The sequence below is a fragment of the Schistocerca nitens genome, chromosome 1, assembly GCF_023898315.1.
Source record: "Schistocerca nitens isolate TAMUIC-IGC-003100 chromosome 1, iqSchNite1.1, whole genome shotgun sequence".
NCBI classification, from domain to species: Eukaryota; Metazoa; Arthropoda; class Insecta; order Orthoptera; family Acrididae; genus Schistocerca; species Schistocerca nitens.
The window spans coordinates 834826246-834846280 of NC_064614.1; the positions used below are offsets into that span (position 1 = coordinate 834826246).

At 45.1% G+C, this 20035-nt stretch overlaps 1 protein-coding gene across 1 annotated transcript in view; it reads right to left on the reverse strand.

Annotated features, from left to right (window-relative positions):
* The window catches only part of LOC126208066 (transient receptor potential channel pyrexia-like), a 182120-nt gene that overhangs the window by 62646 nt on the left and 99439 nt on the right, over window positions 1–20035 (reverse strand). Inside the window, exon 7 of the mRNA XM_049938885.1 lies at window positions 361–726. Coding sequence (XP_049794842.1) covers window positions 361–726 — 366 coding nt within the window. The remainder of the gene's footprint in view (window positions 1–360; window positions 727–20035) is intronic.

The window sequence follows — 20035 nt, forward strand, 5'->3', positions numbered from 1 at the left end:
TGACAAGTGTCAAGGTGGTGATGAAAACTGCCTGCTCGTACACAACATGCCAAGCGCTCATGCTATCGATAGTTTGCGCGGACTCCTACCTCGTGCAGCCTGCGTCGCCTGCCAAGGCTCTGTTCCTTGAACCCGCAGAACAGCAGCAGGGCGAGAACGTCGAGCCAGATAAACAGCTATGATTGACTGACGCCGGCCCTTGCCAATAGTCACTACACGTCAGTCACAAAGTTATTTTAATGGGGGTGTAGAAGGGCGCAGAACCTGTGCAGCGATGTTGCACTGAACGAGCGCTCCTCTCGTGAAATGGCAGTTATTGGTGGGATGTGGTAGGAAGTACGGCACTGTGCCTGATTGTACCTCGATGAAGGCGAGCAGTAGGCCGGACTCGCCGCGCTCGGCGTTGGGCACGAGCACGCGGAAGTCGAGCCTGAGCTCGCAGTCGACGTCGCCGAGCTCGTGGTCGTGCAGCGTGACGGCGCCGTCGAGCTGCGTGACGAGCGCGGGGATGACGTCGGGCACGCGCCGCACCAGGAAGGACAGCGCCGAGACGCCGCCGCGCGTGCGCGCAGTCACGTCGGCGCCGCGCTCCAGCAGCAGCGCCGCGCACGCCGAGAACTCGTTGAGCGCCGCCAGGTGCAGCGGCGTGTAGCCGAACTTGTCTGCGCGGTTCACCGACGCGCCCGCCCCCACCAGCAGCCGCACGCACTCCAGTGACCGCGACACCTGCAATGTCCCCCGTCTCTACCAAAAGCTTCCCGCAGATCGGGCAGACAGTTTCTGCTGCTCATAGTCTGCGACTTGCAGCACTGACCAAATTAACACATTGATTTTTAAAGTCGGCTCGCAGCCGGCTGCAGGTTTCAAGTGCGTTATAACATTGCCGGCTGTGAGGCGGGCCGAGCAGCTATAGCTCCATCTTCGTGTTACCACGAAGAAAACACCCTCCAGAAATTGTGTAGTGTGCAAAGCAAGCAAGGAAGAAAGAAAGTGATACACGTTACGAATGTGAGAAATACGAGTATATAGTGGCGTTGCACATCCCTGTATTTTTTCGGGTATACCACACTAACAAAAACTTCTAAAACAGTATTATCATCACTCCTCATCACTCCAATAAATACCAAGGATAGATTTTGAAAGAATTCCTACTACAAAAATATATAATTTTGATAAAAGTATGTGGCAAAATATGCTCATTTTCGTAAATATAAATAGTAAATACAGTGTCGAAGGTGAGGAATATTAGTTAGTCGATGGGTTAATGAATTAACGAATTAAACTAGTGTAATGCTTCGTGGTTATCTGTTGGGAATTACACTGACCTTCAGACTGTTCTACGATAACCATTATCTGCCCCTTGTCTAGTATCACCTTTTGTCATCGGCACCAGACCTAGATTTAACGCTAATTCAACATCTTTCTTAGTGGTTTTCGGGGAGTTATGCACAAAACTGCAACTGAGACCTAAAACAGATAATATTTAGTCTATATAACTTCATAAAGATTTGACTACATAAATGAATAAAAATGCCCGATACTCTCAGACTAGGCTTAACTAGGTCGGAAATAAGAGACTGCGTTGCATTGCTTTTGCCAGCGTGAGGAGTACTTCTGCTGCCACGTGTACGAACCAGGTCATTGTACAGCTCCGGTTCAGTAAGCAAACACTATACCTGTACCTGGCTGTAATGGGTCGCTGGCCTCTGGCTTGTGACCGTCATGCTTTGAAGATGACTGTTCGGGTGATCCCCGTGGCGCGGTTCTGGCGCGTTTCCTCGGCCTCCCGTCAGCGACTTTTCGTAGAATGACTCATTGTCTGTAGTCATATAAAAACAGTGAGAAACTTATCATCGGGATTGGTGATCTCGAAGTAGATGAAGTTAATAAATTCTGCAGCAAAATAATACATGACTGAGGAGGGAGGAGAACATAAAAAGCAGACTAGCATTGGCAAAAGGGCATTCCTGGTCAAGAGAAATCTACTAGTATCAAAACTTAGGTCTTAATTTGAGGAAGAAATTTCTGAAAATGTACGTTTGGAACTCAGGATTTTTTGGCAGTGAGACTTGGACTGTGGGGAACAGAACAGAACAGAAGAGGAGAGAAGCATATGAAATTTGGTGCTACAGAAGAATGTTGATAATTAAGTGTACAGATAAGGCAAGGAATGAAGAGTTACTCCACAGAATGGGCGAGGAAAGGAATGTATGGAAAACAGTGACAAGAAGAAGGGAGAGGATGATAGGACGGACATCAGGGAACAGTTTCCATGATACTAGAGGGAGCTGTAGAGGAAGACAGAGATTGTTTTACATCTAGCCAGGCTGCCCCCCAATCGCCGCCGTTGTACCGAGAACGTCTTTCCCTGCCCTATTTCGTTTCCTTTACCAATGTTACTCTCAGTTTTGGTCGCCTGTGTATCCCTGGAATGTCTAGCATTCAAAACTAGCGTTCCTTGCCAAGACCTACATTTGCCACCGTAAGGAATTGTGTAGGAGCCATTTCGTCACTCGCTGCATATCATGCGGTGCTGTTTACTTGTAACCGCATGCGAATACATTAAAACATAACAGAGAGAACTCTACACCCTTTCCAAAAGATGCCACTAAAAGCGTGTCAGTTGCCAGCGTATTAACAGATTGAGCCTGGTCAGCGTGCTGGAATATCGCCCTGGCCACCAGAGGCCCTGATGATTCTTGCGAGTGCTAAAGCCAGTCCGTTACGGAGTAAGATTCACTGTGTCACTTGCTTGTTCGTGGTCTACTTCCTGCCTGTTTCCCTGTACGGAGCTTCACATGATAGCCCTGGTGTTATTTCCCCTTTAGGGTTCTCTGAATGCTACCTACATTGGCCAGTCGGGAGTCCTTTCGCCAACGAATGTCGAACCCTGGAAGGCGGGATCTCACAGACAACACAGGTTAACCTGTGAGACAAATCGGCATATCGTGCACCTGACTGCTCTCTGCAATCTTTCTCAGACGATTTTAAAGAAACTATTTTGTTAAAAACTTTATTCTCTCGCATCTCATAGTCTCATTTGTCAACTTTATGAAGAAATGCCTGTTATTGTGTTAATGATCATTGTTATTGTGATACTTCGAAATTAAGCAACCCACAGCATGACTTTGGAATAGTTTGGAATGAAAAATAGGGCATTCTATGAATTTTCGTTTGGCGCATGTTAGTTCATGCATTGCTGGGTACAAAATGTAGCTAACATATTGAATTATTATTTACTCTTAGGAGGAGATGTATATCTACCTCCATTCTCGAGAGAGTAGATTGTATGTAGAGTACTCGGTTCCACTTGCACGTGAAGACAATAATGGGGCAGAGAAATATTCGTAATTTCCCGTCTGTTTCATAAACTATTTGAGATATCCAAACAAGATTTTGGCAAATGATTGCACACAAAGAGGGGAGTATTTTGCCTCATAATTAATATATGATATGCAAGTAAGTACAGATTTTTCAATGGGATAATGTAGTTTCTTAAGGGAGATAGATAGCTCGTGAATCGAGAATTTCTGTGACTTTTGCAGTGTAAGTGAAGAAATTAAAAGTTTATTTTTATATCGAGAATGGGGTTTTACGCAAAATATTGATATGTCTTGCTAGTTTAATAACACAATGTTTCTGGAGTCCTCCGCAATTTCAACTGCATTAGAGTGTTAAATGAATTTCTGTAAATCCTGCTATGTTTTAGCAAAAGAAGCAAATTTTAACATTGCAACAAGAGAAGTATAGATGTTTCTGAAAACAGTTTATTCCTATATCTCAAAGATATGAAAACAGTTCAATGATGCTGAATGTTTCTGTTACAACTTGTATCACTGGAGTCGGTTGAACACCTTCACGACATGAAACTTCCTGGCAGATTAAAACTGTGTGCCGAACCGAAACTCGAACTCGGGACCTTTGCCTTTCGCGGGCAGGTGGTCTACCAACTGAATTACCCAAGCACGACTCACGACCAGTCGTCACAGTTTTAATTCCGCCAGTACCTCGTCTCCTACCTTCCAAACATCACAGAAGCTGTCCTGCGAACCTTGCAGAACTAGCACTCCCAGAAGAAAGGATATTGCGGAGACATGGCTTAGCCACAGCCAGCGCACACTCCGCTGCGGAGTGAAAATCTCATTCTGGAAAGATCCCCAAGGCTGTGGCTAAGCCATGTCGCCGCATTATCCTTTCTTCTGGAAGTGCTAGTTCTGCAAAGTTCGCAGGAGTTACTGGCGGAATTAAGACTGTGACGACAGGTCGTGAGTCGTGCTTGGGTAGCTTAGTTGGTAGAGTACTTGCCCGCGAAAGGCAAAGGTCCCGAGTTGAGTCTCGGTCCGGCACACAGTTATAATCTGCCAGTAAATTTCGTATCAGCGCACACTCCGCTGTAGAGTGAAAATCTCATTCTGGACCTTCACGACACTTTCTGGCTTAACTAAATTAAGCGGAAACGAAACGCGCAGCTCTTCTTTGCATCTTTTCTATTTTCTGTACCAATTCCATCTGGTACGGACCCCACACTAACGAGAAACATTAAAGGGTTTTGTAAGTTACTTCCTTTGTGGACGGACTACATTTCCAGAGAATTTTTCCAGTGAATTTTGAACTGCATTATCCGAAGTCTCGCTGCGTGAGTACATTACCGACCTACCCTATGATTTTTTTTACCTAGGGAGTTAGTACACTGGCACTGCACTCACTTTCTGGAGGATGCACTTTAAATCCCCGTCCGGCCACCCAGGTTTCAGTTTTCTCGTTATTTCCCTGTATCACTTAACGTAAATTTCGGGATGGTTTCTTTTAAAGGGCACAGTCTATTTCCTTCCCCATCCTTCCACAATCTGAGCTAGTGTCCCGACCCTAATGTCTCGTCGTCGACGAGACATTTGACGCTCAACTTGCTTCCTTCTTTACTGTTTTATTTTGTTAAAAGTTACAAATGTGGCCTACGGGTGGAGAATAATAATGTAGTCTAATGGGCTCTTCTGCGTGCATAAATGAATAAGCCCAACTAAGCCCATTCAGAATATATTAACCAGGAAGATGTTTTCTTTTTCTTTGCATTTCGGGTAACTAACACAGCTGTAAACAACCTACAAGCAGAAGAGCGTATGTGTCTGTTGCTAGATTGTTTAAATTGGAATTATACCAAAAGATTATTATCGCCACTGTCGGATGGAAAGGTGGAAACTAGCTTCCAGAGAACGTGGCACTCCCTATACAAGAATGTAAATGCTAAATACGTGACCTGTGGCTTGTATATACATGTGTCACGTGCCATGTGTTACCATACCATCTTCCTCAAAATCACTGCAGTCCACGGTGTTCACTGACATCTGTAACTGACAATGTTCTACTAGGTGCACTTTGCTCTAAATAAAATCAAAACTGCTAAGTTCTATAAGGACTGCTCGCATATTCTACACTTAAGGTACGCTGTTTTGACTGCACCGTACACAGTTTTAAATTTTTTCCCAGATGTTGCGAGTCTATTACCATTTCTTGCCGGTACTAAAGGCAACCAATGGTAAAACATTTCAAATAGACTGAATATTGTCAAAGGTCTACAATTTTGCGGAATGGCGTTCTTGTCACCATTAATCATATTTACTCCACAGCATCCGCACAAGTAAAATTCACTAACACATACGTAGCTGCACTCGCTCAAAAGGCTTCTGCTCATGAAAGTCTCTTCGGGTTTGCTGCCGGATTCTAAAATCAACTTGATTCGATATTTCGGAGATCCAGATGGTCGCCATCTCCAGGAGAATGCAGCTTCTGCTGATGTGTCCCACTGAGAACTGACGTCAGGCTTTTTTGAGTTTCGATTCTCCCCCAGAAGGATCGGGGGGGGGGGGGGGGGGGGGCTGGAGCTGGAGCTGGCAGCTGGCAGCAGCTTACGACACCGCTCTTCAGCCTACAGAATATTTAAAAACAGAATAAGAAAAAAATAAACAATAAAAAAGGCGGTAAAAACGGCGACTTTTTAAACTATAAAACTGTGGAAGTTAAAAATATAAAAACAAAGGGTTGGTGATGTTAATTAAGACATACAGTAAGCAGAGGGACAATTACAAAAAATACAGTGACAGTCTGGTTTCTGTTCGCAAGAGGTAAAAATCACACTTAGTGACAGTAAGGTTTCTGCTCACAACACTTAAAAAAGACGCATTACATTTAAAATGCACTAAACACTGCACGAAAGAGTAGACATGAAGATAACACACCACAGCCTAAGGCAGATGAGGGACAGGGTGGAGGGAGCGGAAGACCTAGACAGATGGGGGGGGGGGGGGGGATGGATGAGAGGGAAAAGCAATAAGGAGGGAAGCCAATGGAGGGAGTGGACACATCAGTGGGACTGGGGTGGCCGGACTCAAGAGGGTATGGGGAAGGCAGAGGAGGGGAATGCAAAAGGACTCAAGGGAGAGTAGGGAGTCAGAGAGGGTAGGTGGGGAAGAACAGGATGGGAAGGAGGGGGGGGACAGGGAGCCCAGGAAAAGGGCAGAGGTAGGGAGGGGGAGGGGCGGATCGGAGTTGATATGAGGTATAAATGGAGGGAGAGAGGGCATTATCCAGGAGGGGGAGTTGACGGAAGCCACCTTGGGAAAGATGATGGGTGAAGAGGTGGAGGGTAGGTGGGACACAATGGTGAAGGCACAGCAGTGGGCAGGGGTTGGAGAGGAGAGGAGCAACCAGGGTATGGGGGAGATCAAGTCTGCTGAAGGTGTAGAGGACTCATATATGTTCAAGGAAAAGGAGCAAATGGGGGGAAAGGAATCAGGTTATAGAGGATCTGCATGAGGAACAGGAGGCGTATATGGAAGGCAAGGCAGAGTACATGGCACTCGAGTATCTGGTGGTACTTATAGAATTTGGGAGGGGGGATAGTGATCCAGGTGGGACTGGCATAGCAGAGGCTGGGATGGATCTAGGATTTGTAGGTGTGGAAGATGGTAGAGGGGTTCAATCCCCATGTCCAGCCGGAGAGGAGTTTTTAGTATGCAGAGGCAGTTGTGGGGTTTGGACTGGATAGAGCAGAGATAAGGGGTCCAGGTAAGGTGACGGTCAATGGTAAGTCCAAGGTAGGTGAGGGTGGGGGAGAGGCAGACAGGACGGGTGCAGACGGTAAGAGAAAAATCAATGAGCCAGAAGGAGCAAGTAGTACAACCTATAATGATTGCCTGGGTCTTAGAAGGATTGATTTTTAGGAGCCACTGGTTACACCATATGGCAAAGAGGTTAAGGTGACTCTGGAGAAGGCGATGAGACCATTGAAGGGTAGGAGCGAGGGCAAGGAAGGTGGTGTCATTGGCATACTGTAGGAGGTGGACTGTAGGGGGGGGGGGGGCATATCTGCTGTGTGCAGGAGGTAGAGGAAAGGGGAGAGGACAGAGCCCTGGGGCACGCCTGGGGAGGAGTAAAAGGTGCAGGAATTGGTGTTATGGACGGTAACATAGAGGGGGCGGTGGCAGAGGAAGGAGGCAATCAGACGGACATAGTTAAATAGTTGATAGGAAGGGCATAGGTCTGGAGTTTAAACAGGAGACCGGGATGCCATACGCAGTCATAAGCCTTTTCATGGTCTAGGGATGCAAAAACGGCAGAGTGACGGGAGCTAAGCTGGAGGGACAGGAGATGGGTGAGATGTAGGAGTTGGTCGTCGGCAGAGAAGGAAGGTCGAAAACTACATTGGGTGTTGGGGAGGAGGTGGTGTTGGTGGAGGTGGTGATGGGTGCGTTGGGTAAGGATGGATTCTAAGAGCTTGCTGAACACAGAGGTAAGACATATATAGAGGGGGAACATCAGGATATGGGAGGTTTTCCACAGATTGGGGAAGAAGTCAGTGGCAAGGATTACGTTATAGAGGGCGGCAAGGACTGCAAGGAAGGAGGGAGAGCAGTGTTTGAGTGGCGGTCAGTAATGCGGTCGAGGCCGGGGGCAGTGTTGCATTTAGTGTGGAGTGTGAGGATGATGTTCTGTGTAGTGATGGGAGTGTTAAGTTCCGATGGTAGTGTGTACTCGATGATCCAGCGCACAGAAGACTATCTAGTGACCCCCACAGAAAGGATTAAGCGCAAGACACACTGTTGAAAAAGAGTTTGTTGTTCGAAGATTTACGTAATAAACTTCATCCTGGTGCTGCCGTTCTGCCTAGATTGTATGGTCCACCTAAGCTGCAGAAGGCAGGGGTTCCTCTACGCCCTATTGTTAGTAATTTGGGTGCACCCACTTATAACCTGTTCTAAGTCCATATGTTGGCAAGTGTGGAGACCATATCTCCAATTCAGTGGATTTTATTCGACGATTGAAATCTTTGAGGCTGAGTCCTTCATATCTATCAGTGAATTTTGATGTGGTATCTCTGTTTACTAGAGTCCCTCTAGAAGAGTCCCTTAGTTTGATTAGTGAAAAACTGGATGAAGTATTGGTGAAGCTTTGTCGTCATATGCTGACATCCACGTATTTTTTTTAACGGAAACATTTTTAACAGAACGATGGCGTGGCTATGGGTAGTCTTTAATCACCCATAGTTGCCAATTTATTTATGGAGGACTTCCAGGATATGGCACTGAGCACTTCTCCTTTGCAACCAACGTGCTTCTGGAGATATGTGGATGATACCTTTTTCGTCTGGCCACATGGACGTGATGCTCTTAATAGATATTTGGACTAATTCAATAGTCTTCATCACCGCATTAAATTTACCATGGTGGTTGAAAGTGATGGGATGCTTCCATTTTTAGGTGTTATGGCTTATAAAAAACCAGATGGTACTTTGGGACATAGTGTTCACCGAAAGCCGATGCACACAGATCGTTATCTGCATTCTATGATTTGTCATCCACCACACCAACGCAGTGGCGTCCTTAGGGGCTTGGTACGCAGAGCATATGCCATTTCCGACGCGGACAGCTTAACCCAAGAACTTGCGCATTTGATGGCTGTTTTTAAGGAAAATGGATACTCAGAGAAGCAGGCTATGGAGTTTGACCAATCAATGGAGGTGCATGAAGAGGAACATAGATCGGTGGCCTTTCTATATTATGCTGGAGGCATATCGTTTAAGATTGGAAGTATTTTAAGGAATTTTAACATTAAGAGTATGTTCCGTCCACCTTCTAAGGCCAGAGCACTACTCGGCTCTGTGAAAGATGATTTAGGGCTTAGGAAACCCGATGTATACAAAATTCCGTGTCATTGTGAGAAGGCTGACATCAGCCGTCCGATTCGCACAGTTCGTGACAGATGTGTGGAACATCGCCGTCATACAAGGCTACAACAGCTGGAAAAATCGGCAGTAGCAGAACACTGCTTAAATAAGGGACACGGTATGAAATTTGACGAAACTGTGCTATTCGGCAACACTTCCGGTTTTTGGAACAGTGTCTTTATAAAGAGTTTTGGAACAGTGTCTTTATAAAGAGGCAATTGAAATTATGTTGGCGGATAATTTAATTAACAGGACGTGGAATCCTGTACTATCCCGCATCAAAACAGAACGGTTCTTCGGTGCGGCCGTGAGTGCGATATATCGTTGCCGACTATGTTCTACTAAGGGCGGCACCTCCTCCCAGTCTCGGAGGGTAGCAACCTTGATGGGCGGCGCATGCGCCGTGCACTGTACGGTGGCCTATATATATATAGGACATCAATTTGCAGTCTGGCGTCAGTTCTCAGCGGGACTCATCAGCTGAAGCAGCATTCTCCTGAAGATGGCGACCAGTTGGATCGCCGAAATATCGAATCGAGTTGATTTTTGGATCCAGCGGCAAACCCGAAGAGGTTTTCAAGACTTATTACACCGTGAAAGCCTACGAAGTCACAGGCTTCTGCTCAGCTTCGCGACCCCATACCGAAATTCAACCGCTGCGCTCACGTGCCTTGCTGTGGCAGTGATGCTTTTACTTTGAAAACGCTGGGCGGTAATGTACATCAGCGAACGTGTATACTATGTAAGCTGGACGGAAAACAGCCCTCACTGTAATAAGTGATGAGTCCTTGAGCTGTAAGGAATACAAAATCATTTTTCTGGAACCGTTTATTGCGTATGTCGTTGAAAGTATATGTGTATAATCGTTGTGTGTCAATATTTGCTACTTTTATGCATGAAGAGGATCACTGTGTTTACTTCATCGAATCATACCCTGTTAGGTGTAATGAATCATCATGCCCTCGCTTTGGGCACTTGGCCGCTTTCACAACTGGGGAAGTAGTCTGAAGTCCGGAACCGCGCTGCTGCTGCTATGGTCGCAGGTTTGAATCCTGCCTCGGGTATGGATGTGTGTGATGTCCTTAGCTTAGCTAGGTTTAAGTAGCTCTAAGTCAAGGGGACTGATGACCTCAGATGTTAAGGCCCATAGTGCTCAGATACATTTGACCATTTGAAGTAGTCTGATTCTCATACGAACATGGCCTTTTTTTTTCAGTTGCTGCGTTAAGACGTTTGTGGCCTCTACCGTGTGTCATAAAATTGAGTTGCCAATATTACTGAAATGCATATTTTGCTTTCAGTCGCAATAACTTTGTTTTCAGTCATGAACAGTACCATTTCGCATTACGTGGGACCAACTCCAGATGCATGCAGTATGTACACGTGCAATCTGTCGTATGACTTCCAGAGTCAGTGAGTCGATGTAATAAATATGTGTTTAACACATATATTGCACAAATCTCCCCCTCCATCTCTTAGTCCATGTCCCTTTCTTCCTCGCTGCCATATGCTCCTTCCGCTCCCTCTGACCATCGCCTCTTTCGGCTCTCTCTCTGCCCATACCCTTCTCCCCCCTTCCCCATCTCCTCCCCAGTGGTTATTATTCACATCTCTCACCATATTGGCAGAAAAATATTTTATTAATAAACTTGATTGCTTTGTTTAAAGTGCAATTTTGTCCTTGACCAGAAACAACAGATTTGTATGCGTGCAATGGAAATTTTCTGAAAGTCGAAATGTTTGAAATGTTTCTTCTGAGGAATCGAGGCAGTTTATTTTCGCATTCTCAACCGAGCTGCAGTGATCTTGTTTCTTATTTTTATTATTTCAGTACAGTGTGAATATATTAAAATGTCAGTGACAAAAATGAAGAGTAAGTGAGAACAGAATAGTAACAGGAGGAAGGATTAAAAGTAAAGGGGCGCCTCTGGACTTTAGTTTAGAAACAGGGAATTCATATATGTAGCATCCGAAATATCGAAATATGTAAGTCTGTGCGAGATAATAGGAGAAAATTCATCAAGAGATATTAAAAATTGCAGAAAGCTAAAATAGGATACAGACAGGCCGATGAAACACTCTTTTGGTATTATACGCGAAAGAGTTGTCATTGGAGAATAGGGAAGAAAACTGCTTATGATTAACGTAAAGTCTAACTATTACACTAAATTGTGAGTAACTGCAAATAAGTTCTATGCCTGACGAAAAAACTGAATCAGCGAAAGACATGGCCGGATATCAATGTAACTTCGTAGACGAACACATCATTAATGGGCGTGTAAATGAATGATTCTCTGTGACAGGTAGAATGGCCACCAGAATGCATTAGTGTTTTTCCTGTTTAGTTTTGTTCCTGGCCTAGTAGGGTATGTAAGGGGCATAGCAGCATCAGATGTTGAATGGTCATTGTGAAGGACACGGATGCTGCATACGCGAGCGAGATTATCAGCACGTGACAGAGGTTGAAAGGGGCTTTATTATGGGTCTCCATTCGACTAGTTGGTCGAACGGGGCAGATACGTGGGGTATTCAAATGTGACAGTGGCTCAATATTGGACTGCATGGGAACATGACGGCAAGCGAACTCGTTGTCAAGGTTCCAGTCGAGTACGTCTCGTCACCACAAGGAATAATTGACGCATTATACGCCAAGCACATTGTAAACCCTTCACATTCGATACAAAGTAATGGACTCCCTGCGACATTCTGAGTCGTCCCGCAACATTCGCCGGAAACTAGCAGCAGCCACAGTAGGGAATAACCGTCCCACGCGGAGCCTGCTGTAAACACCAACACAAATGGCCACTTTTGGCGTGGTACCGTGTCCGGGAAGTATGGGCCATTAACGAATGGATCGTATTGTGTTCACAATGAATCACGATTCTGCACTACCCCGGATTACCACCGACGGCGAGTATAGCGGCGACCTACATCTATATCATACGCCGCAAGCCACCTAATGGTGCGGCAGAGAGTACTTCTGGTACCACTAACTAATCCCTCCACCCTGTTCCACTCGAGAATGACTCTGTATTGGCTCTAATTTCTCTGATTTTCTCGTCGTGGTCATTACACAAGATGTATGTGGGAGGAAGTAATATGTTGTCCGACTATTCCCGGAAACTGCCTTCTTGAAATTTCAATAGAAAACGTCTCCATGATGGGCAGTGCCTCTCTTGTAACGTCTGCCACTGGAGTTTGTTCAGCATTACTGTAACGCTCTCGCACCGACTAAACGATCCCGGACGAAACGCGCCGCTCTTCCTTGGTTTTTCTGTCTCTCTGCTATAAGTCTTACCTGGTAAGAATCCCATATTGATAAACAATACTCATGAATCGCTCGAACAAGTGCCTTATAAGCCACTTCCTTCGTGGATGAGTTACATTTCCTTAAGATTCTTCCTATGACTATCCATCTGGCGTCTGCATTTCGTACATTTCTTTTATGTGGTCATTCCACATGAGATCACTCGGGATAGTTATTCCTAAATATTTTACGGTAGATACTGTGTTCAACAGTGTAGTGTACTGTTGTGGCTTTATTTCCCTAATGTTTTCATTCATTCATTTTCGTTCATTCATTCATTTACGTTCACGGTCAACTGCCAAAGGCTGCACCTTTCATCAATCCTCTGCAGTTTATTATGCAAATCGATACAGTCTTCTGGCGTTGCTACTTTACTACAGACAACCGCGTCATCTGCGAACAGTCTTAAAGAGCATCCGACGCCATCTACTAAATCATTTATATCCTTTGTATTCAGTAATGGTCCTGTCACTCTTCTTTCGTGTACTCCGGAAATTACCTTTACATCTGTAGATTTTGTTTCGTTGTGAGCCACGTGTTGAGTTCTGTCTGCAATGAAGTCTGGAATCCATTCACAAATCTGGTCCGATACTCGATAAGCTCGTATTCTTTTCACTCAGCGGCGTTGCGGGAGGGTGTTAATGCCTTCGGGAAGCCTAGGAACACTGCATCAACCTGAGCGCCGTTGTCTACAGCGCTGTGCATCTCATGGAGGAACAGTGCGATCTGAGTTTCGCAAGAATTCTGTTTCCGGAATACATGCTGATTTCTATAGAGGAGATTTTCGTTTTCCAAAAACGTCATAAATCTTGAACATAAAACGTATTCCATAATTCTACAACAGATGGACGTCAACGATATAGGTCTATAATTGTGTGCATCTGTCCTGCGGCTGTTTTTAAAAACAGGGATGACCTGCGCGTTCATCAAGTCGCTAGGTACCCTTCGTTGTTCACGCGATCTTATAAATTCCTACTAGAAGGGGAGCAAGTTCTCTTGCGTAACCTTTGTAAAATCTTAAGGGTATCTCATCTTGTGCTACTAAGCGATCGATTATCCCAATATCTGCCATTTAGACGTTCATATGATGAATGACAGGAGTAACTATGTTACAATCTTCCGCGGTGAAGCAATTTCGGAAGAACGAATTCAGTATTTCGTCCGTCTCTCTGTTATCTTCCGTTTCGGTGCCATTATGGTCTCAGAGTGAATGAATAGATGATTTCGATTCGCTTACTGATTTTACGTAAGAGCAAAATCTCTCAGGGTTTTTACTCAGATCGATTGTCAAATTTCACTCCGAAAGTCATTGAACACTTCTCTCCATGCTCTCCTCACGTTCCTTTCGCTTCGTTCAGCACTCTGTTGTCAACTGGGTTCTCTTGAATCTGAGATGACGCTCTCCACGGTGGGTCTTTCCCATCATTTAAGACCTTGCTCGGAACATACTTGTCTGAAGCATACTGAACGATGCTTTTGAATTTATTTATTTTTTTTTCATTTGTTCTCTACAGCGTCGTCCTTATGACTGAATATTTGATGCTGGCTACTCAAATACTCCGCAGTTTTTGTACTGTCATTCTTGCTACGCAAAAATATCTTCCTATCTTTCTTAACAATCTTGTAAAAACTGTAGTCGTTGTTGCTGCTACCACAGCCTTATAATCACTGATGCCTGCCTCAGCGTTAACCGACGCGATAAGTTCAGCTGCATTCACACTGTTGTAACAAGAATTTTATGTAAGTTTCTAGATATGCACAGGAAATGGAGTATGAGTCTTCAACACCCACATCTGTAACTACATTTATACTTTGGAAATCAGTACATAACATTTGCGAGGAGGACCGATTTATTGTAACTTATGGAGATTTCTTCCTTTTGCCTTCTCGAGTGATGCATGATGATAATTGTTCCTTAAATGCCCCTGTGCATGCTGTTATCGCTCTAATTTTGTTTTCGTGGTCTCCATGACTGAGACACAAAGGGTTCAAATGGCTCTGAGCATTATGGGACTTATGTGAGGTCATCAGTCCCCTAGAACATAGAAATACTTAAACCTAACTAACCTAAGGACATCATACGCATGCATGCCCGAGGCAGTATTCGAACCTGCGACCGTAGCCGTCGCACGGTTCCTGGCTGAAGCGCCTAGAACCGCTCGGCCACACCGGCCGGCGGCACAAAGGGAACAACGGAATATTCCAGGAGGTTTTCTGAGGATACCACTTACTTTCCTTTGAGAGTCTGTCATTTGAAATTTTTCAGGGTTCCTGCCGTATCAGTTAAACAGGTCTGTGACCATTCACATTGCTCTTCTTCTACAAGGTCTTTATTACTCTGTTGACTCGACGTGATATGAACCGCCCACTCTTTAGCAGTATTTTAGTCTAAGTTAAATGAAATTTTTGGTGATTTCTTGCATACATAAGCTGCATTTCTCGACTGAATCTATGTAATGGTTACACTATACGTGTTGCAGTCTCCGCAAACTGTATGAGATGAGTTACTCGAGATTCTACTTCTTCAAAATGGTTCAAATAGCTCTGAGCACTATGGGACTTAACAGCTGAAGTTATCAGTCCCCTAGAACTTAGAACTACCTTAACCTAACTAACCTAAGGACATCACACACATCCATGCCCGAGGCAGGATTCGAACCTGCGACCGTAGCGGTTGCGCGGTACCAGAGTTCCAGACTGAAGCGCCTAGAACCGCTCGGCCACCACGGGCGGCGAGCTACTTCTTAAGTGTAGTCAAACGCTACTACATATTTACGTTTCGTCAACCCCAAAACTTGACGTAATTCTATATCAAAAGGTAGTTGCTAGTGCATGAGACACCTAAAGCTTTTTTTGTCAAGATAAGACTGGATATTACTAAGATTTGTATCCGGTGCGGTTTATCGTCGATAACAGCGTTATGTTCTAAAATCTAGAAATTGCAACTCATACCATTCGCTAGATATCAATATACAGCGAGATTTTTCTACATGTTTGGAAAATCAAATGACGTACGGATAATGAGAAAAGAAGTCAAGAAGTTATGTATTATTTCTCCCGCAAACTAATATTTATGGAGCAATCGCTACCTTTCTCGATAGTAAATCGGGAGGACATAAAACTAAATAATTCACATGTTACCTAAAATTACCAAATTCTAAAGATTTCATATAGTTACTACCTGTAAACGGAACAAGTTGGTCGCAAAAAGTGCGAAAAAACATCAGTAATGAACCAAGGAAAAGGGATCGTAACTTTGAAAACACGTACTTTGTGCGGCCTGGCTGACAGGGCTGTTTGGCGCATGTCGTCGAGGGGATGTGGTATCATTTCCCTCTTCTGTCTGCCACAGACAGTATATAATCAAAAGCATCCAGACACTTATTAGTTGTGATATCGCGTATCGCGTCGAAAAGTTGGCAATGGGATTGCAAGTTTCCGTCCGACGCTGATGGCAGTCGTGCGGGTTCTGTCGGATCCAGTGGTGTGCGCCCACTGAGCCGCGCCTCCGGTGGCGTTGGGCTGCGAACGCCCTCTGCCACCGCATTGTAGGATGGCCGCCGGCAGCCACTCAGCCCACTTGCACTTGGAGCTTTGTCGTTACGACACCTTCGGTTGTGCTTAGTACAGTGAGCCTCATCCTAGTTGCTATTGTAGGAGCTGGACTCCAATTCTTGCTTTTTATTTGTAATGAGTCTTTGTATGCTTGGAGACATAAAAGTTAAGTAAATCTTCGGTTTGTTGTCTTAACTTGTTCGCCAATCATTTCTGCTCCCGCGCATCTCTCCTATGACGGCAGTTGCGGCACCGCTCAGTAGCCCACCTCTCCTTACCGTTGTGTACGAAGCTGTACACAATAATTAGTGTCCACCCTTCGCCTTAACGACGGTTGAATTATGCTGGGGACATTCCCATTGGATGTCTGTGACTGAACGTCAGTCTGTTCTTCCTCAGGAGTCGAAACCAGAGAAGGTGGTGACGCAGGACACTGGGATCTGGAGCCAAGTCGATGTTCCAGCTCATCCCAAAGGTGTTTCGTTGGGTTCAAGTTGTTACTCTGGGCAAGCCAGTCATTTTCAGGAATGTTATTGTTCACAAACCGTTGCCTCACAGATGCTGCTTTATGACAGGTGGCACTGTCATGCTGATTCAAACAATTATCGGCTTCAAACTGTCCCTCTACTGTATGAAGTACGCAGTGGTGTAAAAAGTGTTCATAACCATATACATGTAGCATTTTCTTAAGGGCAGCAAGGGAACCACAGCATAACCCCCAAACCGTAACACCATCTCCTCTGTACATCACTGTTGACACTACAAATGATGTCAAGTAACGTTCTCCAGGTATTCGCCATACCCAAATGCTTCTGTGGGATAGCCACGGGATATAGCGTGAGCCATCAGTCTGGATCACTCATTTCCAGTCATCATCTGTATAGTGGAGTCGCCGCTTAAAACCACCATAGTTTTCGTTTAGCACTGACTACAGAAATGTGTTGTGCATGATGAGCTGCTCGGCCATAGTGCCCCATTCCTTTTAGCTTCCTATGCACAGTCATTCTGCAAACTGGACTAGGCGTAGCACTTTGGATCTCACGATTGATTCCTTCCGCTGATTTCATGCAATTTTTTTACAACCACCCTCTGCAATGCTTGGCTGTCCCAGTCCGTCAGTAAATGAGGTCCGCCTACTCTTGGTTTAGCTGTGGTTGTTCCTTCGAGTTTCGACTTGCGAATCGCATCACCAAAAGTGGAGTGCTTTAGGAGAGTTGAAATGTCCCTAATGGATTTGTCACTCATGTGACATCCTATGACCAGCCCACGTTCCAAGTCACTGAGCTCTGCTGACCGATCCATTCTGCTGTTGCTGCTCCTCTACTGACAACACAGTATTCCTCGCCTCCATTTACACTGGCGGGATCGCATTACATAGGAGTGCTCAGAGACTTTTGATCAGCCACTGTGCCGGCCGGTGTGGCCGTGCGGTTCTAGGCGCTTCAGTCTGGAACCGCGTGACCGCTACGGTCGCAGGTTCGAATCCTGCCTCGGGCATGGATGTGTGTGATGTCCTTAGGTTAGTTAGGTTTAAATAGTTCTAAGTTCTAGGGGACCGATGACCACAGATGTTGAGTCCCATAGTGCTCAGAGCCATTTGAACCATTTCAGCCACTGTTTTGTAAACACGAATTGGGAAGTCTGCCTTGCGTTCCTTGTCCTGAAATCAGTGTGTGGTTACTTCTTCTGGTCTCAGATGGTTTTCAATGGTCTTTCCTATAAACAAGGAATTTTGAGTTTAAGAGACGGCTAAACCATTTCACTGATGTGATTTCTGGCGAAAATCTATGCTGTTGAATGCAAGTTTACTGAAAACATACGCAGGTAACTCTCTCTCTCTCTCTCTCTCTCTCTCTCTCTCTCTCTCTCTGTGTGTGTGTGTGTGTGTGTGTGTGTGTGTGTGTGTGAGAGAGAGAGAGAGAGAGAGAGAGAGAGAGAGAGAGAGAGAGAGAGAGAGAGAGAGAGAGAGAATATGACCGCTATCTATGGTGCTAAAAGTAAGACTGTTAACATATTCCAGACAAATTCACCTGCAATTTTTGCAACGTAGGGACCCTGATGTCGGAGTAACATCACGAAAGAGCTCATACGATCCGTTTGGTACTTTCACTCCAAAGCTTAACAGAAGAGAATGGCTTGTAGTCGTGCTTCATCTGCAGCCCATCCTTCTTGACAGGCTAGTCCATATTTATTTGTGTTACAACGATAGGAGTCCACAGAGGGACGCAAGAGGGCATTTGCACCCAAGCACCCGCCCTGGAATATGGACAAAAATGTTTTTATTCATTGTAGAATTCTCATTTACTGCAAGAAGTGAGTGGATAACCGTCAGTTCTCTGTAAGAAGTTTTTCTTGTCAACTGTTAAATTTAGTTCTTGTGGCACGACACTTCTCGGAATTGACCAATCCAGTTATATAAAAAATGGCAGTTTTAGAGACATATATTGTTATTAATGCGTTTCCTTGTTATAACTGTGTAAGACTTACTGATGAAAGCTGTTATACTACTGGCTGAATGACGTGGCACATCCACAATCTTCCGGCATTGGTTACGTGTGACTCTTCACCAGTTGTGTAAGCCGAGCTATTTGGAAGTTTAATGTGGCACTTGTAGCCTGATTGAAACCGCACACAAGCATGTGGGAGAGAGGCCCAGTGACTGGACGCGCTATTTCTGAAAGCGATCAGCGCGCTGATAGCCGTTCGCCGTTGCTGCTCCAGTTGCGGAGGAGTTGCGTCTTGGGCGCTGCATTGGATTTTTCCAGCACAGAAGTTTAATCTGGAAATCAGCAGCATTCATAGAAACACACAAAACCCGACATTCCACATAGCGGTCGGATTTCTGGTTTACTTGTTGTAAATATTGTTTTACCTTGCCTCATTCCAGGAGTTTCTCTTTCTATTGTATTGACAAGGTATAAATAACGCAATAGATGATGATTGGGTAGCCTTGGAGACAAAATAGTGAAAGCAGCAGAGGGCCATATAGGCAGAAAGACAAAGCATAATAGAAATCCTGTAATAATGCAGTTGAATCTTTCTTTTGCTTATGCCTTTATCCCGCGGGTCGCAGGGTCGGCATGGTTAGATACGGATTTGGCGTGCGAACATCTTGAGATGTCCGCGAGTCGTGTAATTGAGGCGGGACGTGGGGACCAGCCCGGTTTTCATCTAGGGGGATGTGGAAAACCGCCTAAAAACCGGCGCTCGTCGTTAATCTGCTGGGCGGATTCGATCCAGGGCTGGCGCGCATACCCGAGTCCAGGAAGCAGCGCATTAGCGCTCTCGGCTAACCTGGCGGGTCAATAATGCAACTGAATCTAATTACCTAAAGGAGAAAATATGAAAATGCAGCAAATGAAGCAGGCCAAAGAGAATCCAAAAAATGAGATTGACAGTAAGGCCAAAGAGAATCCAAAAAATGAGATTGACAGTAAGTGTAAAATAGCTGATCGGCAATGGCTAGAGAACCAATGCAAGACTGTAGAAGAATGCACAAGTAGGGGAACGATAGTTGCTACCTGTAGGAAAATTAGAGAGACCTTTGGAGAAAAGAGAAGCGGCTGTACGAATATCAAGAATGCAGACAGGAAGCTAGTACTAAGCAAAGAACGGAAAGCTGAAAGGTGGAAAGAATAAGTAGAGGGACCGCAGGGCGATTTTACTAAATGGGAACAAACTGCGGGAAACGATTCCTGGGAGGATGAAGGAGCAAAAACGGGTCATATGGACATATGGTCGAAAATGCGTCCCGGTGTAGATGCATAAACTGGAAAATGGAGGAAGAATAAACTTGACCGAGCAGGTTTCAGCGATAGAAAGAACACATGAGAACACACCAGGCAATTAGGAATGTTCTCTGTTGTTTTAGCTCCACGGTCAACAGAGCAGAAATGTCTATGACGGCGGTGCGCTCACACGTCGGTACTAGGCTTCCCTCTAGTGCTACGCAG